Below are 19813 nucleotides of genomic sequence, written 5' to 3'. Positions count from 1 at the left end.
GGTAATCTGTCTTTGCTGGCTATCTGTCCTATAATATGATATATTATAGTTTTGTTGAATGGCTAGGATTTCCATTAAAGGTAAAGGTAAAGGTAGTCCCCTGTGCAAGCACCAAGTCATTACTGACCCATGGGGAGACGTAGCATCACGACATTCTCTTGGCAAACTTTTTGTTATGGGGTGGTTTGCTATTGCTTTCCCCAGTCATCTACACTTTACCCTCAGGAAACTGGGTACTCATTTTACCGACTTCAGAAGGATGGAAGGCTGAGTCACCCTTGAACTGGCTACTTTAACCCGGCTTCCGCCAGGATCGAACTCAGGTTGTGAGCAGAACTTGGGCTGCAGTACTGCAGCTTACCACTCTGCGCCATGGGGCAGGAAATCCTCAGGATTTCCATTATATAGATTATTTAACAGGCATTTTTCTTTACTATACATAGAAAAGTTCTCTTCAGCATCCGGTGTCTTCTGCCAGTGACTTTTTAATGTTAATTTAAAACCAGCTAAACTAGCCATGGTCTTTTTCCAGTGCAAATTTTGAATAGATTTTTATTTGGATGTAAAGTAGTTTATCTGATAACCAGGTACGATCTCAATGAAGTTGCAAAATATCCATACTTATTTAAGCAACTGATTGAATTTCTCAGATACATTCTTGCACACAGATAAGTGGTCTGTAGGTATAGTTATATAATTAATATTGCACATGCATTCTTTGTAGCCAACATTTGCATCCGAAAGACTGACAAATTGCTTTGGAACTGGATGAGGCTAACTTTGAAATGCAGCACAACTATGAGTTCAAACCAAAGGATGCTGTGTCATTGGATCTTATGCCATCTTCAATGCACCGTTTGCTGTACAGCATTGTACCCTCTTCAAACATACATGTGGCACAAGCACAATAATACAGGGTTGTTTTTAATAAAGTATTTAAAATATATAGTAGAAAAGAATTGCAAAATCATAAACAATGACAAGTATGATGAAGCAAATGCATGAAGGTTTGGGGAAGTAAGGGGTAGGAGGTGTGGGGATTGTAGGGGAAAGAAATGAAATAGTAATAAAGTGGAAAATACAAGGAGCTGTGCTGGGCATGAAAGGCATATCTCCTGCCTGTACTTAAGATAGCACTGTGTGCACTGCAGTTCTGTACATACATGAAATATGTGAAGTCCTACCTTGAGTTTCAGAGAATAGATTAAATCGGCTTTTAATTATTGTGCTTGGAGCTTCAGGCCATTGCCGTTAAAAGTATACCTCTAAATCCTTCTACATTTTGGCCTGGTTTCATGGCCAACTGTCACATACATATGGAGAACAATTCACTGAATTCATAGACAAAGCTTGAATTGAATTTAATGGCTCAGCACTGAATTTGCAATGTTAAATTTAAAATTGTTAACATAATTTGGAATTAAAATCAAGTTATTAAGAACCTGCTCTTATATTGTCTTAGCTGAGCAGAAGCTGCTGTATCCAGCTCCAATAATGGAAAAGCCCTGAGACCATATGTGGGGAATTGATGATACGGCTACTTCTTGCACCAGCATTACCCCTTCGGTAAATGGTGCAACAATATTAGCTGGTAATGTTACCAATCAGCCCCAGTAGTGCTGGAGTAATATAAGAACAGGTCCATAAAATGCTATAGCAAACTCTGGTAAACTTAGAAACAGACATTTCAATCAGTTTTTCAAATAACACAACTTTTAAGGGTAATTATACAAACATTCTCATTAAATTATGTGTGTAAGATGATGGGCACAGTTACTCAGTAACAGACTGTTTATTTTTTCTACTAAATATGGTTGATTTTAGTATTAAAACCATGGAAATGGTGAAAAACAAGTGGGATCATTTTGGCAAAAAATTTGAAGCTTTGTCCATCTGGATCACTGAAAAAGAAAAAGAGCTGGATACCTTGGAAACATCCTCATCTTCCTTGGATATGCAAATCAACCAAATTAAGGTGATTGGTTCCCATTATATTTAGCATTAAAGCAGTCTTTTTTCTTTTCTCCATTAGAAAGCCACAGAGGAGAGGAAAAGGCGTTTAACTCATTTTCACATCTCCAGCAATGTACAAATATATCACACTTTGAGGCAAAAATACCAAGATGGAAGGTTTTGCAGGAGTTGAAATAAAATGTATATGTTGATTTCTTTCCCTATTTTTAATGTGCAATTTTCACTTCTACGTCCTTGATATGCAAGATGAACACACATCACAATTTCAATGAATAAATGTCTTTTCAGTTAAAATTCCTGGCCTGCAAAATATCCTCATGGTATGTTTTCACAGAGTGTAAAATGTTTTATATTGTAACATGTATGGCAGCTAGTAGTATTTTATTTCAGTATGGTAGATAATTTACATAAGATTTGTGTATCTTATTTCTCAATAATGCTGAAATAATAAAGAAACTACAATGCTCGGTAACATCTATATCCTTAGCCCTTTGTTACATATTTTGAATTCTTTTACGCAATAGATTCCAGTTTTTCCTGGTCCAATACTAAACCTCAGATACACAAGAGTTTCTTTCACGAAAAGAATTGTTCCCCAATATTCTTTTTTCTATTGCCACCTCATATGTACACATATTTTCAAAGTCTTTGGCCTCAGTCTCAAGAAGTTTACGTAAGGCAGAAAGCTATGCTGTCATATGCCAGGAGATCCTGCACCAAATAGATGGCCTATACTGTTAGATCTTTCAACACTGATCATCTGTTTAGTTGAAGGGGTTACTATATCCAACTAGCCCTAGCCACCTGATCAGTGCTGTCAAAGTAACAGTCTTGCGTTGCAGGATCACAGTGTCTACACTTTTGGAAGCGGAATACAGAGGGGGGTTTTCCACCTCCCCTACAATGTGCTAGGACAAATATGAAATTGGGTCTAGAAGGGTGCTTCTGCTAGATTGGGGCACACATGTCCATGGATGAAAATGTTTGCAATCAATTTCAAACTTGCAATATTGGACCCAGTAAGTGCCTTTTAAATTTTGTTAAAATCAGTTGGTCATAAGTTTTCATAAAAGGCACAAGATTTCAGACAACAGAAGAATACTTGCTGTATTTTAGTTAAATTGTATTTTAAAAGATGCAGAGAGATTAAAAAATATTTTAAAAGATCCCAAATCCTTTATGGGAATGGAGGGAGGTATACTTTTGATAGAGTTTTTGAAAATCCTATAAAACTAATTTGAGTACTCTGAGTACTGGTATAGAAAAGTAGTATAAATTTTTATTCATTAAGCGTTAATCAGATCCCCCATGTCTTAATTGCAGTAGAGTAAAATACTCTCTGAAATTACATCTAAATCTGAAGCAATTTCTGTCACAATTTTTTCCTGTCCTCCCTTCAAGGACTTCAGGGCAGCATGCATAGTTCTCTGCTCCAGTTTCTCCTAATTACTGCACAAATGTATGTCTCTGTCATTTATATCATATCATATATTTTTATTTGTAAAGAATGATGGAATAGATTTCATGTAAAATAATTCTATTAAATGAAAGTATCTGGATCACACACAATATTAATTCTGAATCGTGCATGCGCTTCGCCTTCCCTAAGTAGTTTATTATGGAGGGGATCGCACATACTCATCCACTTGATAGTGCACCATGCATGATCTGATAGAGGATTGAAGAACATTGCAGATTATAAGAAATCAGCAGAGTAAAAACTAGCGGGGGGGGGGTCTGTCCAAAAAAATTATAAATACATGAAATAGAGAAAGGTATTATTCATAGAAATAATATAACCACTTGTAAATGGGAAGATAACCATCCGGATCCACCTGTCCTTCATTCACAAACTGGCAGCTGTTGTCCTATGTAAGATTCCTGGAGCGAGAAGAGACTTGGACTGGTTTCACATGCATTAGATAATGCACTCTCAATACACTTCAGCAATCATTTGTAACTAGATTTTCCTGCATGAAACAGGAAAATCCACTTGCAAACAGTCATTAAAATGCATTGAAAGTGCATTATCCAGTATGTGTGAAAACAGCCTTAGTTCAGTTGTTTTAATCATCCACAGTTTGTTTATCTTGTTTACTGCTTCTCTCTGTGGCACAGCATGGGTTTAGTAATGTATTGGACCCTGTCATTGTTGGAAGAATAATCTCAGTCCTTTCAGGTACTGTGGGTTTAAAGAGAACTATTGGTTGACACAGGGATGAAATAATCTCATTTGATTTCTATGTACTTTACCAATACAAGTCCCACAGTTGAATCTTACAGTTACTCCAGTATAAACCCACTGATTTCAATAGGCTTCATTGGAGTAACTTTGAATAGGATTAAATTTCCTTCAACTTTCAGTGTAGGAAAACTAATATTGTTTTTAAAATATATAGAGGGAGAAAGAAAAAGATGACAATTGTATTTCTTTGGATGTTAGATAGTTCAAGCAATGACCAAGTGTATAAGCTTCCTAAGCCTTGTGTCCTGAGATGTTAAAAAGAAGGGGGAGCATATAAATATTTTAAACTGAATGAGAATAAAATAAATAATCTGCAACCCCCTTACTACTAAGTGGCAGAATCTTGCTTATTAGACTCTATCATCTGTAAAAAAAAAAGTTTCATTGTACTACAAGAAATTACTTCTTGCCTTGGCCCACTATTTGAAGAGCACTGTGGCCTCCAAGAATACAGACCATCACTAGTGATGTTAAAGCATATACTTCCAAATGCTTATCCTCTTCACCCACTCCCTTTTTTCAGAAATGCCAAAGCCTAAAATATAAGCATATTGCATCCATTCTGCAGGATAAGTGCAGATTTCTAATATATTTTTTTCTCTTTAAAATAAATGGAACTCCCAAGTGGGAATAGAACAACTCTCTTGCTTCCAGATATTTTAAAAAACAACATATCTGTATTTTATGCTTAAGTATCCTTATCTGAAGTCAAAATATCTTACAGGGGCAGCCTCAAGATTGAGGCTTGTCATTATAGAATAAAGTGGAGCTTTTCCTCAACTTTAACATAAGGTATATGTACATACATTGGAACAAAGTTTTAAATTTTTGTATATCAGAATGAAGCACATCAATTGTCTCTACATGTTTTTAACTGATTATATTAGTTTTATCCATAAAAACTAAAAGAGGACAATACGAAGGAGGAAAAAGCAAAATAAAAGATAATAGGTATACAAGAAATGTGTATGTAAGAATGTCTTGTTCTGCTGTAAGTCCAAAATCAAATATATTAAATACTAGATTTAATGTAAAGCTGAAAACAATTTTATTTATGTCATTTATAGTCCACCTTTCTCACTGAGACTCAAGGCGGATTACACAGTATGAGATTAGTACAGTCAATTTCAATGTCATTTCCATAAACAATGCCATAGGGTAAACAAACACAATTTTACAAAGACATAGCATTAGTAAGACTCCAATACAAAGTTGAAGATATGCTGAAACAGAACATAAACAATTCTAGGGCTCACTATCCAGGTCCCCTCAGGATGTAATTAACTGTAAATAAACTGTTATGTATTTCACACAGTCCCATGATAAAGAGAATTGTACTTCAAAATGTACTAGAAATTGACTGTATTTCTCTTCTCAGCATGCTTTGTTATAGTTTAGACATAGTGCAACTTAAAAATTTACACACTTCTCATGTAACTCTTTCCTTTGTCTTTTGTTTTATATTGTTTTATATTGTTATATTATCAGTTTATGTCATGTCTTCCCCCCAAAGAATTGTGGGAAGTGTATGAGTGAATGAACAAGTAATTTATTATGATCTTAGATCAGCATACGAAAATGGAACACTGGTTTAACTCACCAGCACAGAGACACCCTTCCTTGCCTGACGATCTTGTTTCTTTCAATGCAGTGCTTATTGTAAGAGTGCTTAGAACACATCCTTGCATTAATCTCTTGATAAATTTGATGAATGCAAAGGTGTATACTATGTATGCCTATTGAGAAAACCATAACACAACTTTTATGTTTTTTCTAACTTCAACAAAGGGCTATTTAAATAGTTCTGGAGAACAAGAAATAGATTATTGTAGTTCACAAACCCAGAGCTTCTCTTATGTAAATATAGTCACAAGGCTACATGAGGAGTAATTTTACGTTAGTCTGAAGGTTCACATAAGTCAACACCAGACAATAGTATTTGTCACAATAACAGGTGGTAGACAGCAGCTCCAAAGGATTCTGATCTCAGTAATCCCCCTACACTCCTAGCTAATTGTAAGATGATTAATGTGGGTGTAAATTTACATAATCACTACTTGCTTTACAGTATTTTGGCTACAGTAGTGGAAATCAGTGCCTTTCCACATGCAATAGTATTGAAAGGCAACAATAGCATATTATAATTTTAATTATTTCCAAATGCATATTGCAAACAAATTTAGAATAGGTGGCCATTTAATCACCTTATAGTTTCTGCAATATAATAACTATTTTGTTGTTTTGTTCATCTACTATACAGTTTGAAAAACCCAGTATTTTCTAGTAGCAAAATTAGCTAAAGTATATTACAGTTTTATCATTAGTAACACATTAAACCTATTAAATAGTTAATTATAATTCAGTGCCGTGATAAATATATATACTTAAAAATACCGTTTTAGTGTACTGTAGCCTCATCTGCAAAGAGAGTCGCCATGTTGGTAGATGCCATTTGGAGTGCTCTACAGTTTCTTTCAGGTGGTGGCTATATTGTATGCAGTAGTTCTAAGGGGGGGGGGGGGGGAGAGAGGGAGACTGACTTCTGATAAAGTACTAGTTCACAGGCAAATAGTTAATGGATACTGTCAGTTTTTATATACGAATTACTTTACGTTTTAGGTTATTTTTAAGGAACTAGATGGCAAGAAAAATGAAATCCCAAGTCTTGAAGAGGATACTCCCTCATTTTCTCAATATCTTACCTCTGGAGAATCAGCTCATATAAAAGCCAAGCTGACACAGATCAGAAGGTACTGGGAAGAACTCAGAGATCGTGCACAGCATCTTGAAGAAACAATTGCAGGGAAAGCATTGATACAGCAAAAATATGAAGAAAAATTCACAAAGGTAGACTCCGTAAACTCTTTCTAGAGAATTCAGTAGGTGACAACTATCTCTAGAATATACAGCAATCAATATACAGTGTCATCATGTGTTCTACAACAACTTAAAAGAATTGTACTTTTTGTTTATTCAAAGAGCTTCAATTCAATTTCAAACATCCATCCGAATAAGATTTTTTTTTTTACAGAACGGCTGCAATATATACCTATTCCTGAGAGTGAAAGTATAAAACTATGGAGAGTTATTGCAGTCTAAGCTAATTGAAATCACTGGCCTGGAATAACTTTGCATAGAGTTTCACTACAAGTCCCATTGAATTCATTAGAACTTAAGATCCTGAAATACAATTAAAAGCATTGTTATCTTTAACTGGCGTTACCCAGAAGATCCAGAGGGCCACCTCAGCCACTATACCCCTGCATCTTCAGGCATGTATGCCCCATTCCCACCTCTCCAGCTACCCATTTTGATGTCTCTGGCCATTGTTCGTCTTCTGGCAGCCCATGCTTCCAGCTGATATAATCTTCAGATGGCTTCTTCCCCCTCAGCCTGCCTCAAGTGGTAGGCAGCCAGCTGTTCTGGAGGACTCCCAGGCAACTCTCCTGCTTCTCTGTCTACTGAGTAGGATGGCTTAATGGCATGGGAGGGGGGAATGGTCCTGATGGAATGGGGGCTGTTGCCAGAGCATTCCCAGTTGGGTGGGGTTTGGTTCCCTTTCTCCATGAACATGGGATAACAAAACTTTTACTGTAATTACAGTGGAGAGATAGACTGGTGGCCAAGTTTACAATGCAATTCTAAGCGGAGTTGCTACTTTCTAAGGGTCAAACTACACAAGACAAAATACACTTGAATTAACACTTGAATTACACTCAAATTCACTCAAATTACAAAATACATTCAAATTATCCATATAATTAGCCATTTGAATTACCCATTTGAATTACACTCAAATATACTCGAATTACAAAATACATTCAAATTACCCATGTAATTCAAGTGTATTTTGTCTTGTGTGGTGAGACCCTAAGTCAATTGAAATCAATGGGTTTCGAAGGGTGTAACTGCTTCAACTAGTGAATGTTTAACCATATTTCTTTAAGCAACACAGCTAATGTATTACCAGCTGTAACAGAAAAAAAGAACCCCAACTCCAAATTGCTTTTTTTCAATGTAACAATGCTGTTGGCTGTACTGGTTAAACTGAAGCCTTTGAAAGTTTCTTACATTCACAGGCTGTCAGTTTTGCTGCTATGTGTCCACTTTTTCAGTGTCATGTCTATTCAGTTTCTTCTGTTCCTCTCCTCACTTGGGTCTCTCTTCAGCTTCTCCACTTTCTCCCTTTCTCTCTCCCAATTTCTTTCCCCTATCTTTTTATCTTCCAGACTTTCTGTCTCTCTTCCTTCACTTTCATTGTCTTCTGTAATGTCACAGGAGTCAGTATTACACTTACATTCAAGTGAACAATAACATACATGGAATTAGACTGCTTATCAGCCCATGGACATAAATGCACACAAATCCATCACTGCCATCCTGCTAGAACTGTGGGGACATTCATGATTATATGTCATATGATTAAGATTAGGACCCTTTTCACACAGCCTTTGTAAACTGGTTGCCAGTTACTAATTTTTACCATTTCAGGAAAAAAAAAACCACTAGTATCCCTTTGTATTGGTGGGTTCAGCCAGTTTTTCTGAAAACCCTTTTCTTCCATTTTCATGTGTTCTATGAGCTTCTGATTCACTACAGTTCACTGTTTGAAATGTCAGCGGTGCTTTCACCAGTACAGCCTTTTTATTTTCCTGCCCATTTCCAATGTACTGTATTTTATTACCAGATAGTGATTAGTCTACAGGCCTTTCCTTTGTGGAGATATAAAGGAAAGGTCATATCTCCACACAAGAAGAGGCTGGAGACTTACTTTAAAAAAAAGAAGAAGAAGAAAGAAAGCTGGGAATTCAGAGAACCTGCTACATATATCACTGCAATGCTATGGCGACAAATTTGTGCCATTTTTTAAAAAAAAATTGCAAAAGACCTGGTGGTCCAAGGGACAGGCCTGGGAGCCACTTCCAGCTTTAGAGCCAGCATTAGAGCCAATTTAGTGTAGTGGTTAAGAGTGCAGGACTGTAATCTGGAGAACTGGGTTTGATTCCCCACTCCTCCACTTGAAGCCAGCTGGGTGACCTTGGGTCAGTCACAGCTTCTAGGAGCTCTCTCAACCCCACCCACCTCACAGACTGATGGTCATGAGGATAAGTTGTCTTGAAGGGTGGTATATAAATTGAATGTTATTAATTATTATTATTATTACTATTAGAAAAAGTGGCACTGTTTGAAATGGCCACAGGGATTCACATACAATTCATAAACAGATGTTAATTCTGTTTGAAACTGCTTTCCCTACATCGCTTTACACAAAGTTAAGGCAGCAGCAGATAGCAACTGTGTTAAAGCAGAAATATGAAACGGGCATAGAATCTTTTGAATTGCTTAAATATTTGGATTTAAGAGTGTTAGAACTAAAAACCAAAACAAATAAAGAATAACAGAGTCATATAAGACTATAGCAATGCTAACAAACTAATAATAACAATAACAACATGCGATCTATATATGCCCTTCAGGACAACTTAACATTATTATCCTCATGACAATCACCCTGTGAGATAGATGGGGCTGAGAGAGCTCTGGGAGAGCTGTCAGCTACCTGGCTTCACCCAGATGGCTTCAAGTAAGAACACAAACCCTGCTCTCCAGATTAGAGTCCTGCCACTCTTAACCACTACACCAAACTATAGAAATAGCTGCTCCCTCAGGTCATAAAGTCTACAAAATGTTGCATAAGATTAATTCCTGAAATGTAGAAAGAATACATGATTATGTCAAAACTACAGTGTAATTGTTAAGCATCTTTGTTTTTATTTATTTAATTGGTTTAGATTCAACAGGACCTGTGTATATATGAATCCAAACTGGCAGAGCCAGATATTATATGCTCTTCATCAGCAGAAACTCACAAAGCTCTTCAGCTTCATATGGTAAGAATAGATAAAGGTTTGCCATTTGATTATATGTTTAATGTCTATTTATTTAGAGAATTTTTATGTCACCTCTTCTGGGAACCTGCCTGGGGCAGCTTAAAAAATAAAACATAATAAAAACATAAAATATTAAAAATGCTTAATTAAAACCCTTCACAAAACTATTAAGCAGAGCATAAAAACATAGATAAAATGAATACCAGTTACCAGCTTAAAATTTATATCAATTCTCAGGCTAAAAGATACTGTTAAAATGCAGGTAAAACATCAACCCCTTAATTCAAAGCCTGGGTAAACAGAAATATTTTGGCTTGATACCTATTGCTTTAGTAGGTGGAGTGGTGACTAGCAATAAATGGGTGGGGAAATTTTAAAGTCAAAAATAATTCTTCAGGATACAACCTGGCAATCCTAAGCATGAATAAGCTTTAAGAGAAGGCTTTCTGACAGAGCCTTCAATAGGCAGTGTACAACAGTAGACTAGCCTTCCTGCCTCCAGGAAAAAGCACAGAGGTAGAAGCAGCCTGATTGCCTTAGGAAATATACACAAGCCCAGGAATCCTCAGATAAGGTGGACATTCTTCATCTTTAAAAAACTTTGGCCAGCGCCTGGAAGAATGTCTGAGGGGAATCTTAAAGGGATCTAGGTTTGGGGGGGGGGGGGGACTGAGTGGGAAACAGCATGAAGTGCAGATGGTGATTGAACCAATTTGTTTTCCTGTTGGAGTGCATCCTCACTTCCAAACTGGCACTCCCTTCAAATGTAGAACAACCTTTTTCACAGGCAAGGAACTAAGTCATCATCTGGTATATGAAACTCCTCAGCTTTGGAACACCCCAAGAGTGTTTTATTCTCACCGGCCATGAGGAATAATAGTCCTTAAACTCGTGGATCCAGTGTTGTTATCCAGGCCTGGCAAATCAGAAGGTTTTTTTATAATGAACTTGAGAGGGGTCTCATAGGCCCAAAATCTATCATACATGAAGTCTGAAGACAAATTTTGTACAGACTTTCCTTAAGCAGAGAAGGATAAATAACCAAAGTCCTGTGCAGGAGTGGCAGTAGGTGGCCTTTTGAGTGAAAAAACTCAATTTACTTTCCTAGAGGTCTGCATTGGATGATCCAGTGAATAATGCTGTAATGCAGGAATGCCCAATGTAGTGCCCATGATTGCCATGACAGTAAGGTTGCCAACTCCCCTTATATCAAAGCAGGGGATGGGGGGTTGCTGAGTAGGAGAGGGCCCCAATTCCTCTTCCTCATGTGCCTGCTCTAGAGTCCCTGGTAACATCACTTCTGGTTTTCAACAGCTACAGGGTCTTGGCAGCGCCAAAATCATCCCCGAAACATATGATTTGGCCCCACCGAGACCCTGTAGCATCTGGTTTTCAACTGGAAATGTGTCATTAGGGCCTCTGGAGTGCATGCACACCTTTTTTCTATATGCTCCGGTGTCTCCTGGCTCACCTCTCCCTCCTTTCTGCCCCATCAGCCAGGTGAGTGGGGCTGGGGGGGTGGAAGGTAAGGGTGGGGGATTCCTCACTACCACTGGGGGCTGGCATCCCTGCATGGGCCCCATCAATATCTTTTCTGGCACCACCAAGTGTTTCTGGAAAATGAGTCGGCCCAGATGGAGCTTTTGAACAGTAGGGCTTTTGATTAGCTGTTCAATTTTTTAAATATGTTATAATGATCAACATTACATCATTGGTACGCCGAGTTATGGCAAATAGCTATGGCAGAAAAATTGACACATCAACTTAGAGTTGTTAAAGGTAATGCCAGAATGTCAGATTTTTATGAAACATGCAAGATTTAATTTTATGTACTAATCAGAACAGTGTCCAATACCAATATTTATCTGAACCTTTCCTCAAGTGATGGAAAAGAGATTAGATTCATAGTATATATAGAAATGTTTCAGAAAAAAATGCCATTAAATACTCTCTTATGTTTTTTATTGTGCAAGATAAATTTGAAAAGTCCTCCATTAACAGTTGGAGTCAACAATTACTGTTTTCTTTTTTAATCTTTTTTCTTTCTCTTTCATTTTTATTCCCTTTCTTATTTAATCCTTTTTTGTTGCATTATATGTTCCTTTCTTTATTCTTATATGTAATTTTGTATGTTATATTTGTGGTTTAGATGGTGTGATTTTTTGTTGTGTTGGAAAAAATTAATAAAAGCTATTTTAATTTTTTAAAAAAATGTTACTTTGGTGGCAGGTGCCACCACAGCACAAGAATCTTCACTGTGTAATGGAAAGTACACTGTGTTTACTGTAAAATAATATGTTAATTTTAAAAGGCATCCTGTTAAACAGAGTTTCTGCCTGAAATCATAGAGGGTTGCCAGCCTCCAGATGGGTCTGGATAGTGCCTGAAATTACAGCTGATCTCCAGACTACAGAAATCATTCCCTGCAGAAAATGGCTACTTTGGAGGTTGGCTTTTATGGCACTGTACCCTGCTGAGGTCTTTCTTTTTCTCAAACCCTGCCCTCCCCAGACTCCACCCCCAAATCTCCAGGGATTTCACAAGCCAGAGTTGGCTACCCTAAGTGTTGAGCATTTCCTATTTGAGTTGTGTATATATCTCCCTGCCATTTTGTGGTTGGTTCCACCTAGGGTTCCCACTGACCCACCAGTGGTTGGCGGGAGGTGGCAAGCTCTGAGTGATCGCCCACCACTGAGTGACCTCAGGAACATGCCGCATGCGTGCTCCCAACAGGCGTGGAGCCGTCACTTCCGGAAGTGATGTCATCACACTGGCCGTGGGAGCATTCTTGCACATCATATGGTGCCAATTTGGGCCCCAAACAAGCCAAATTGGCCCTGCACCGAGCACAAGAGCACTCTCATGGCCATAGGTTGCCATCCTCCAGGTGATGGCCAGAGATCTCCCAGAATTACAACTGATCTCCAGGCCATAGAGATCAGTTCCCCTGGAGAAAATGGCTGCTTTAGAGGGTGGACTCTATGGCATTTTACCTTGAGGAGGTCCCTCCCTTCACCATCCCCTGCCCTCTCCAGGCTCCACCCCCCAAATCTCCAGGAATTTCCCAAACTGGAGCTGAGAACCCTATGTGGCCAGCACAATGACATCACTTCCGGCAGTGATGTCATCGCACAGGCACCAGAGTGCACACACGAGGGCCTCGCTGCTGGCTCAAGGTAAGTGCTGGGTTCCCCCCTCCCAGCGTGAGGGTGTAGGGTCCTGGCAATCCTAGTTCCACCTCTTGTGGCAGCCATTTTGAGGTTGTACCCACCACCCTGTGTCAACATTCCAAAGGCACCCACAGGCTCAAAAAGGAATTTCTGAGAAGTTATATCTCCAAACAGCCCCTGTCTCTGAAACAGTTGCCTTTTCTTGAGGGGAGAAGGGAGAGGAAGAAAAAGGGAAGAACAGGGAGAGAGGCAATGTGAGAGAGAATTACTGCCAGGAACAGGCCTGTGAGAACAGAAGGGACACTTGGAATAAAGAACTTCTTGGAACCTTACTATAAGACTGAAGATCCAGGTACAGACCTTGTTTACATATGATCGGGCAGGGGACCCCTGGGGAGAAGGGCCTGTAAGTAGTGAACTTATTGCTTTACTGGCATGCACATAATGCCTAGGGTTGCCAGGTGGCCAGTATTCACCCAGACAGTCTGGTATTTGGGGGAATGTCTGGGGAAAATGCTCCCGAAATACCGGACACCTCTCTCTCCCCTGCCAATTTCCCAAATGAGGGCCTCATGCACGATGCTGGCAGGAGGGGCAAGTCAGCCTAGGCAGCCTCTGTGGTGCTCCTGCTGTCTTCCTGTGGCTGTACAACACCTCCCAGGAGTGACCAGCCAGCCCGGGTGCTCAGTGGGTCTCCTACAGCTGCACAGTGACAGCCTGCACCCTTCCCCCATCTGACTGCATTTTGTTTACCTGCTTCCTGCTACTTTGCTGCTTCCTGCTGATTGCCTTGTACTAGGTCAGTTTCCCCAGACCTTTTATTTGTTTATATTTGAATATCCCTGTTATCTTTCTGCTTAAAAGCAACTTGCCAATGAAGTGCTAAAGACACTAAAAATAATACAATGTCAATAAAACCAAAAGAGTAAGTCTAAAACATGACCTTTTGCAGCAAATATCAACTCTGATGAAAATAGTGATGCCCTTTACCTAATTTGCGAGAAAATTATTTGAAATAAAAATGTTTTTGCCTGCCAGCAAAAAATTTCCAGAGTGGGAACATGGTGGGCCTTATTGCAGATGGTGTTCCATTGTGTGGGTGCCATGGCTGTGCACACCACAGGTTTTCAGAGGGTCTGGAACAATGCCTGCTCTGACTGTGTTTATATGCTGTCTGAAATCACTGCAGTTGCACATGCATCAAATAAACAGCTGTTCAAACTAACTTCCAACTCTTTCTGAAGGCCGTGGTTTTCTGAGATGATGGTGGTAATTGCATTTTATTTGCTGCTTCTAATTGAACAGGATCTCTCTCAGGCCCTGGAAAAAATGAAACAAACATTGGCTTCTCTGTCATCTAGTGGGCGCAAAATTACAAACAAGGAAAATGCAGTTCAGGATGTTTTAATACTACAGCAAAGACATGAAAACATTATGAGCCAAGTTAAAGATAAACAAGCCTCACTAGAGACTCACCTAGCGCAGTGGCAGAAGTGAGTAAGCAATTGTGTGTTTTACTTGGTTTGAGAAACAACTGCAAACTTCATCCAGGGGTTTTTTTAATGGCATTTGGGTTATATTCCACTAGACAGGAGAAGGATCTGTCTACCTTCCTGGCATGGTTAGAAAGGTGTGAGGCTGCAGCCAAACCTTCAGAACAATATGTTTCTGCTGACAGAGTCAAACTGGAAAGTGAACTGCAGCTACTCAGAGTAAGTTTTTGACTTGGCTAATAAAACACTTCTGTATTTTTATAGATTGTTTGTATTTGCAAAGAAGGAAACTAGCTTACAGTATGATGGCAAAATCTGCTCACTCAGGTGAGCTTAGTATTTTACAGAAACAAACGTTTGTAGAATAATTGAATCTAGGCTGCTGCACCACATTGAGTTCAGAGATAGTGTCAAGATCCATGAGATCAGTACATGTCACTTACAGCTAGAAGGCTAAATATATTGATTTAAGCAATCCCCCATGTCTTCTCTACATTGACAAAATAATGAAAACAGGCTTTCATAGATTTCTTGACTCCACATTTCACTGTGCGTGCACTGCCATTCCTAAGGATGAGTAGCAAATATATACAAACCAAGCCTCCACAACGTGCTGCCCAAGTGCTTGATGGCCTATTTCTGCAGTTCCAAGAAGCCTGCAATGCCAGAGTCTTAATACAGCTTATTTTAAACATCCATACTTGGATGGTGAGTTGGAGTTGGTTGGGGGGGGAGGGGGGTTCACATTTTGTGCAGATAGAATAGTTGGATTCATTATTTCCAAGCTGATAACCTGAAGTTATCTCTTTGACACTGGTGACTTGCCAGAGGTATTAATCATATACTGACAAAAAAGTACTTTCTACATATGCCTTTTTAACAGTTTGTAGAGGAATGAAGAAATTCATCCTTTTTTTGGCAGCTTCACAGGGTGCCTAGTTCAGATCCGTACAGCTTATAATCTAATGCAGTGCACTCAGCAATCAAGAAATATCCTATTTTTGCTGCATCTCTAAGACTGCCAAAAGAGTGAAAGTGTATTTGATATAGGTGCATCACAAGTTGTGCATAGACAGGCTTGTAGCCAGAAATTTTATGAGAGGGATGAGGACCCTGAGGGGAGGGGTTATAATTGCCAAGTCCCGATCACCCTAAACCTCAAGGATCATTGGGTAGGGCCTGGTGATGTCAACTATATTAATAGTAGTACTTCCACACACTATGTACAAGGTATTTGTATAGTCATAATAATATGACTTTGAACACGCTGGCTATTTACCAGACAAAATAATACAAACTTACATGGAAATTGACTATGTATTAAATATGAAAGCAAGCATGTGTAGAAGTTTTAGAATATGCATCAAATTATGGTTGCAGCCCTCAGCGCAGCACACTCAGTAGAGAAGTAGAAGTTTTGAGATCACAGTGGGTTTTCATCTAAGAAACCTGGGCTAGGCTTAGGGTTGCCAGTCCCCCACCTCCTGCCCCTGCTTACCTGGCTGGTGTGGGGGAAAGGTGGGGGAACAAGCCTCCAGGCATGCTCCCATGTGGAATGGTGCACTCCTACGTGCTGCAACTGCCTGGATTGGACCCAAATGGGATTGGGCCTGAATCGGGCCACTGCAGAGAGCAGCAGCACTCCTGCACTCCGCAGCAGCCCAATTCAAGCCTAATCAGCCTGAACAGGGCCCAGACTAGCCCTCCGTGGAGCGCAGGAGCGTTCCCAGAGCAGCCTGCAGCCGGCTTGATGATGTCACTTCCCAGAAGTGATGTCATCGTGCAGGCTGGGAGTGTGCACACACGCAAAGAGGAGAAGGCAAGTTAGGTGCCAGGCCTCAAGCCTCCCGCCTAGGGGCTGTGGGGTCCTGGCAATCCTAGCTAGGCTGGAGCTGCCACAGAAGCCCAAAATCACAGTGGAGGAATTTGCAGTGGAAGTAGCTCCTATGTAGCCTTTCTCTTCCACAGCATTGACACCTCCCCCAGCCTATTCCCTTGGAAGGCCTCTTTTTCTTTCCTTGCATTCTTTCTTCATAGGTATCTCTGCTTGCTGCCATGGCTGATGGCCTGCTTAGTTTTGCCACCTGTCCTCCAGGACGGAGGCCAACCAGGAATTGTCCTGGTGAGATTAATGGCCAGTCTGCCCCTGATAAAATAGGAGATTCCTAAATTATACCGTCCTGCAAATTACTTCTACCAACCTATAGGAGATATAGGAGGTTGCCATGCTGATTATAGGCCTCAAATAACACAGCTGTTTATTGTTCCTAGTGTGTAATATTCCCATCTAATATCATTTCAAACGTTTTAATAAAAATTCTTTCATGTCTAGTCCTAGAATAGAGCAGTAGTCCAGTAGCACTTATAAGACTAACAAAATTTGTGGTGGGGTATGAGCTTTATAGGTGCTACTGAACACTTGCTCTTTTCTGCTGCTACAGACAGACTAACATGGCTAACCACCATGTCTAGTTCTGTAAGAATATCTGCTAGGAGTCTCTGTATTATTTTTAGCAACCTTTCTAGGATTTTTCATACACACAACATACTTTTCCTAGATATAGTTGCTTGTAAATGTTCATTTTAAGGTCTGCTTTTTTGTTTCTCAGGATTTACAAACCGATATTGCATCCCATGTATCATTGTATAACAGCCTATTGCTGTTAAGTGAGTCACTGTTTAAGTCAAGTTCCAAAGAACGTGCAGAAATAATGAAAGAAGATTTGGGAAAGCTAGACAGAAGATGGAAAGTTCTACCTCAGGAAGTTGGCAAAAGGTTTGGATTGTTGTTGCTTTTAGCTATGGAATAGTATTTAACTGGTATAGGAATGCTGATCAGTGAAGAATGCAGAATGCCACAAATTGAAGAAACTTTTCATTATGTGTCCATAAAAGCTTGGTCATATTGTTTAGGGAAAACGGGGGGGGGGGGGGGTGTTCTGAAGTAGAGAGAGTACAGGGATCTGAGAATTCTGGACACGTGCAATGACTGGCATTGCCTTCTTCTTTCTAAATGGAAAGCTTTCAGCTACAGGGTTCAGGATTGTTCTGGTCTGATCAACAGACCTGTCTGTAGAAGCTGTCTTTCACAATACCACTGAAAGCATGCTTACCTGCTCTGCTGCGCATCTGCACTGCTTCCAGTGGTTTGTTTGGTTTGCTTGTAGCAAAATAATATTGTACAAAAAAGAAACTTAAAAATATCACGAGAACATAAAATCACTGAATCAAACGGTTCATTTATAACATCTGCATTAATATTCTAAGCAAAACAAGCCTGCTTAGGGTGTTAGGTTTTAACAATCTTTCTAAAACTCATTAAAGAGTGAGGTTTGCAGAGTTCCTTAGAAAGAAAGTTCTGTAACAAAGGAGCAGCAACTGAGAAGGTCTGTCTTGCTCTGCTCATTGCAGAAAGCATGGAGACTTTTAAGAAAGACCTGCTCAAATGAGCTAAAGGAGGGATGATTGTAAAATATAATTAGATTGGATTTCACAGTCAGTCAGGGTCTCCCGTCCCTCTGACTTGTTAATTGGACCAAATCTTATTCCATGGGATTTCTAATCAATAGTGACATAGGAGTGCACTTGTGAGATCCTAAGATTTAGAGACCTTTGCAACTGTATTCCCATGTCTTTCCTAACACTAGAAAACTTTAGGGAAGTTACAGGAGTGGATTTATCAAGGTCTCTAAATTGTGAGTTGCACAAGTATACTTCTAAAGTACGGTAATCTCCCTGTACCAGGTCAGCAATCTCTGCAGACACTGTGGAAAAAGAAAAGAGGTGAGGAAAGGGGAGGTATGCTCTTTGCACACCTTGGGGTTCTGTTCTGTTAATGTTCACAGGCTTCAATGGAAAATCTCTAGATCAAACTTAGAACAGGACAGAATTGCAAGAATCAGTTCTTTTCTCATCTAAAGGCATCTGAAATTATATATGGGTGAAAAGTCCTTAAGTTTGTTGTAAAGATTACTAAGATAGTGTACATAGACTCTTTGAACACTTCTAATGCTAAATATTATATATTTCTTTATAATTTAATGTAAAAAACTAATGATGGACTTATCAGAAGTCCCTATTTAAACTCTGCTTGCAACAACTGTTGTTTTCATGCCATTATACTACATACTCTTGGCTAGAGGTGAATACAATCCCTGCCTCATCTATTTTCATTTCTTTTTCTAGGTTTAAGGTACCACCCACTGAGAAATACTCTCTTATAAATCCTACTGAAATGAATGAGAGATTTGCATGAAACTTTCTCAGTGGATTTTGCTGTTAACTTGGACATATTTTTTATTGGCTCACCTGTTGGAGATTTTAGAAAACTTTAAAAAATTAACTTTGTTGTCTTATAGAATCAGTTTGCTCCAAGCTGCAGTTGCTGAACACAGGCAGTTTGATGATCTCCTCCTAAGTTTTTCTGACTGGATTAAGCAATTCCTTGGTAAACTCCATGCTACGTCTGAGATAAATACAGCTGATCAACAGCCAGCTATATGTCACAACAAGGTAAAGTATGCTTTTAAAATAAAATATCCAAATTAAAACATTACATGCACAGAACTTTTCCAAGTTTCTATTTGCAGTGTAACATGATACTACGATCCATGAACAGGAGCAAGTTGAAATATAGTGCCCTTATAGTAATCTTGCCCTAACCTGGATAGCCCAGGCTAGCATCATCTCGTCAGATCTCAGAAGCTAAGCAGGGACAGCTTGGGTAGTATTGGATGGGAGACCACCAAGGAAGACCAGCATTGTTATGGCAAACCACCTCTGTCAGTCTCTTGCCTTGAAAACCCCAGCAGCGGTCACCATAATGGCACTTTCCATCATCATGATGATCTAAAGTGATGGAGATGCAGGGAGGAAAATAAGAAAAGAGTCCTTCAGTTCCTCATCCACCATTTTACCGAGGCCATAGCTGTTGATGGAGCAAAGGCCAGAGTGAGCCTTTGACTGATGTCTTAATGTTACAAAATAACCTCTAGAAAGAAGAACACAGACTGCTGCTTTGGACTGCACAAATGTAAAGCT

General features: G+C 39.3%; 1 protein-coding gene across 1 annotated transcript in view; it reads left to right on the top strand.

Annotated features, from left to right (window-relative positions):
• The window catches only part of SYNE1 (spectrin repeat containing nuclear envelope protein 1), a 471821-nt gene that overhangs the window by 83277 nt on the left and 368731 nt on the right, over positions 1–19813 (top strand). The window contains exons 29-35 of the mRNA XM_055002895.1: positions 1825–1975; positions 6839–7066; positions 10012–10110; positions 14586–14773; positions 14869–14992; positions 17383–17549; positions 19132–19285. Of these exons, the coding sequence (XP_054858870.1) occupies positions 1825–1975; positions 6839–7066; positions 10012–10110; positions 14586–14773; positions 14869–14992; positions 17383–17549; positions 19132–19285 (1111 nt within the window). The remainder of the gene's footprint in view (positions 1–1824; positions 1976–6838; positions 7067–10011; positions 10111–14585; positions 14774–14868; positions 14993–17382; positions 17550–19131; positions 19286–19813) is intronic.

This window comes from Eublepharis macularius, chromosome 1 (genome assembly GCF_028583425.1).
Source record: "Eublepharis macularius isolate TG4126 chromosome 1, MPM_Emac_v1.0, whole genome shotgun sequence".
Lineage (NCBI taxonomy): Eukaryota > Metazoa > Chordata > Lepidosauria > Squamata > Eublepharidae > Eublepharis > Eublepharis macularius.
Note: the sequence above shows the minus strand (reverse complement) of the source record. Positions and strands in the feature narration are given on the sequence as shown.